The 4,601-nt window shown below is 37.6% G+C and overlaps 1 protein-coding gene across 1 annotated transcript in view; it reads left to right on the top strand.

Annotated features, from left to right (window-relative positions):
* Positions 1–2,496, top strand: part of LOC149804595 (uncharacterized) — an 11,173-nt gene extending 8,677 nt beyond the window's left edge. The window contains exon 2 of the mRNA XM_089932864.1: positions 527–2,496. Coding sequence (XP_089788990.1) covers positions 641–2,188 — 1,548 coding nt within the window. The 5' untranslated portion in view covers positions 527–640 and the 3' untranslated portion in view covers positions 2,189–2,496. The remainder of the gene's footprint in view (positions 1–526) is intronic.
* Positions 2,497–4,601: the final 2,105 nt, after the last annotated feature.

The following is a 4,601-nucleotide window of genomic DNA, read 5'->3' as shown; positions in this document are numbered from 1 at the left end:
CTATTTTTATTTGACACCCAGTTCTGACACCAAGGTTTTTTTTAACCCTCATTTTTACACCCTTGGGGGATACACTGTATTTGACATTGTATTTAAACAACGATTTTATGTTTACAAATTCAAATGACCAATTGGATATGTTTAACAAGATACTTTTATTGTATTTTGTCTCAAACTTCACGTTCTATTATTTGACCAAACTTGGTCGTCAAAGTAAATGTCTGTTTAAAAAGCATGACGTTTATTCCAAGTTGGCTTACTTTAAAAAAATAACATCAATGCTTTGTCCTTTGTGATATAAAAAAGTACAAAATATATTATGAAATCAAAGATTTTACAGCCGAAAAAAGTTTTGATTTTTCATGCCAAATATTTATGAATAAATACGCAGAAATTAAATATATTAGTCCTTTAGTAGGCATTTTTGTCAGGTTAAATATCTGCCTATCTGTCTGTATTTTCAAATGTCTTGTTTTGTTAGTTTCTTGTAATCGGGATGCGCGCATAATCTGTATCAATCTTTCAGGTCAAGGACCAAAAGGAGACAGCAGTAGGAGAAACACTACCATATGAGGTCACCGGATCGACATTACTTTCATCAAATAATTCACAAGAAAATGACATTGATAAGGGTAATGGAATGCAAAATTCATTTCCAGCTAAAAATAAATATAATTTCAGACGAGGAGGGGTTAATCCATTCCAAGCAAGTGCTACAAATAGAACAGCAACTACTAAAGGCAGACCAACAAAGAAAAAGGAGACATTTTGCCAAACTTCAAAAAGAAGACGTGGGAGAGATTACAGAAGGAAAATGCAACCGACAACATCGACAGATATACAAAAGACTAATGTTATGGAAGATAACGTGTTCATGCTTACGCCCATGTCAATAGAGTTGTCGCCTTCTGGTGAAATGCTAACCATAATGTATAAATCTCCGGCAAAAATGTTCCGGGGACGAAAACACGGCCAATTTGATGAACGGGAGCATTCAAAGACGACCGTATCAACTGTTGTAATTGAAAAACCCAATGTAGCATTAAATGAAAGTCATAGTGACATAATGAAGCTTTCTAATGTAGCGACAGGCAAGACTTCATACAAGAGAAGGCGCAGTGGTGCATTTCCATCAGGGAAGGGTAAAGGCTATAAGAAGAGGCGGTTACATGCGAATAACATAGACCAACAGTCAGAAGCTCAAGACATTTCAAAAGAACCGTCTCTTCTTAACAAAGTTATACCTATTGAGAGCAAACATCAGTCTGTTGAGAAATGGCTTTCAGCCTTGCCTGTGGAAATAGAATGTGCAAAAGTAAATGCCGACGGGGAAGCTTTTCTTGGAGGGATAGGGAAGAAATTTGATAAGATGCCAGATCAGCCAAAGGAAAGATCAGACGAACAGCAGCCGGGGCCAAGCGGAATCGGCAATGATAAGAATGGAAACAAATCCATGGACAATGGCCTTAAATCTCAGGAGTTCATAGCTGTAGTGGCATCTCCAAAAGTCATGGGTGACAGCGAGCGGCTTGTGCCAATTCCTAATAACGAGCTTTTCGAATGCAGCAAAGAAATCCTTTTTGAATCAATAGGGCTCATAGAAAAGAAAGAATCTAAACAAGTTCAAGACACAAAGATTCAAACTAAAATAAGCGAGACCAAAATGCCGGTTGAAAGGAAATTATCAAAACAGCAAGACGGAGGAAAGCCAGACGCTCCGCTGGTAGAAAACTTTAATGGAAACAACGATCCATCCACCAAACTAAAAGATCCTGAACGAACTGAAAGAGAAAAGTCGGAAAGAAGTGATGTGAAAGAAAAAGAACACAAAGGGGATGAAAGAAGTGGAGATAAAAACAAAGAGGGTAGAGAAAAAGACGCGGAACGAAAACCTGACAGAAAGGATGGTAGCGACCATAAAAAAGAACAGGGGCAAACTGAGAAAGAAAGAAAAGACGATCGAAAGGACCATGGAAAGGAGCGAAGAGAAGACAAACGAGATGAGAAAGAACTAAAATCAGGTTTGAAGAAAGATGAAAAAGATAAAAAGGAGGAGAAAAAATCAGAAAAGAAAATCGAAGTCAAGAAGGATGACCAAAGCAAACAGCGTGAAAAGAAATCTTCCAGTAAAGAAAAGGTTGAAGAAACCAAAAAGTCAGGTGGCGGTTGGTTTTGTGTTTTACTATAGAATAAAGCGTGAAGACTTATATTACACTGTTCTTCTAGATATGCACTTGAACATATTCAATAAATAAAAGGATGCATGTGAAATTATAGCTTTTCTTGTTGAAGATTCAAGAACTAGAAAGCAATAAGACTTGGCGAAAAGTGGTATTTATCAGAGTGTAAAGGAGTAATGTCATCCCCATAAAAACTGAACATTATAATTGGTCATAGGATGAAAATGAATGAACTGGTATAATAACATCGGTATAAAAATTCTCTTGTTAAGAATAAATACTTTGAAACATGTTTTGAATTTTTCTAGCTTCTAAAATGTATTAAAACCGGTAGACTTATTCAATTCAATTTTTCCCCTGAGTATGAATGATGCTTTATTTACAAATGCATTGTAAAATAAAAGACTTCTGTGCGAAACAATGTCTGAATCGATGTGATGTAAATGCTTCAGGTGGCTTTTTACCTGTAAGGCACTTTACTTTCTTAGGGTAGGGTGCTCCGGGTGGCCAAGTAGCATAAAGCTCTCACTTTTTCCGAGCACTGCCATCTCACATCTGTCCGCGTGTATTCAAATATCGGGCTCGGTCAACATGGTTATGTGAGAAATCTTCCCAGTGACTTCCCGGGAAGGTGGTTCTTACTGGAGTTTTCCTCCACCAGTTATACTAGCCACCATGCATCACCTATTTTGTAGTGAGAAATGACGTTAAACCCAAACAACAACAACTCTTTGAGTAGAACAGAATAGTAGTATAAGGGGTGAGATTAGCGACAATGGGAATTAGCATTAAAAACACCCCCTGGGTAAGATTAGCGACAATGGAAATTTAACATTAACCACCCTGGGTAAGATTAGCGACAATGGAATTTAACATTGGAGAAAGGAGAAAAAAGGAAATATTGATTTTAGCGACAAAGGCATTCGAACAATGGAAAAAAAAATATCGATTCTAGGGACAAAGGCAATTGAACATGGGGAATAGAGTTTGGGTCTGTCTAGGGACAAGGGGAATTGAACATGGGAATAGAGTTTGGGTTTGTCTAGGGACAAAGGGGAATTGAACATGTTAGAAAAAAACTACTTTAGGGACAAGGGGAATTGAACATGGGATTTTTTTTTAAAAAAAAAAAAAATAAAAAAGGGGTAGGCAATCGAAAGGCTATCTCTTTTCGAGAAATGTGGGTGGCCCTGAAAAGGGCCTTTGGGTTTCTTCTTCTTCTATTTCTTCCACTTCTTCCACCAAGTTCTCACTTTTTCCATTATTCCTTTCTTCTTCCTCTTCTTCTCCTCCTCTGGTAACCAGTCAGGATGGCCCAACTCTCTAAACTTCGTCTGTATCTTTATCCAATTGTTATTTAGCCTCTCAAACTCTTCCTTTTTCTTTTTGTTTTCCACATCTTTTCTTTCTTCCCTCCATTTCTCTTTAATCTTCTCTACTTCTTCCTCCATTACTTTTCTCATCAGATCTTCCCCTTTCTTCACCTTGTCCAACCCCCATTTTACAGTTCTCCACTCTGTCCAGTACAATATTTTTTCTAGGAAGCACCGGACTTGGATGACATGATCCAGTGCTTCCTTCAAACTTCCCACTCTGAAGTAAGGTGGGTTAATGAAGCCTCTTGACTTACTGACTTCTTCAATCATCCCTGCTATAATATCTCTTGCTGTCTTTAGGCCTTGAACTTGACTGGTTACAAAGTCTTTCATATCTCCATGCCTCCATTCCTCTTCTATTCTTCCTACAACATATTCTACATCCATTATCCAAAAATAGATGTCTCTCAATAGATTAAATAGAACTGATACTTGAGTCATTTTGTCTCAGTTATTCCTTAGAATGGTTCCAACATCAAACTTTGTGGGTTCTTATAGTGAAAGCGCGGACGTGATGGAAAACATCCCCCTAAAAACATAAAATTGCTCTTACCTAGATCATGACCAAACAATGCGCGAACGTGAAGGAAAACATCCCCCCTACTTTTCTCATTTCATATGATCTACTATTCACATACGTTAACCATCAATAAACAAACCCCAAATCTACTATTTACACACCCAAATCATTAAAACTAAATCCATAATCTACTATCCATACAATCGTACGTCAGCCGTTACAAAACCCAAACTATACTCTCCACATACGCTAAGAAACAATCAAGAAACCCATAATCTACTATTCACACGAACTTACGTGAACGGTTACAAACACAATCACTAACACACAAACACATACACTCGCATTATTAAAAAAGAGTTGGTGTTTATATTCACACTACTCTACCTACACACACATTGGCAAATGTATAGTTATTTCTTTTCTAGAGCATTGGGTAGCCCTGAAAAGGGCTGTTGGTTTTTTTTTTTGAGCTCCAGATGCACCTATCTAATGATGGCACCTTCCTGGTCTGGCGCCACACAC

The sequence above is a fragment of the Sinohyriopsis cumingii genome, chromosome 2, assembly GCF_028554795.1.
Source record: "Sinohyriopsis cumingii isolate HCF-2022 chromosome 2, ASM2855479v2, whole genome shotgun sequence".
NCBI lineage: Eukaryota > Metazoa > Mollusca > Bivalvia > Unionida > Unionidae > Sinohyriopsis > Sinohyriopsis cumingii.
This window is presented reverse-complemented; position numbering and strand designations above follow the sequence as displayed.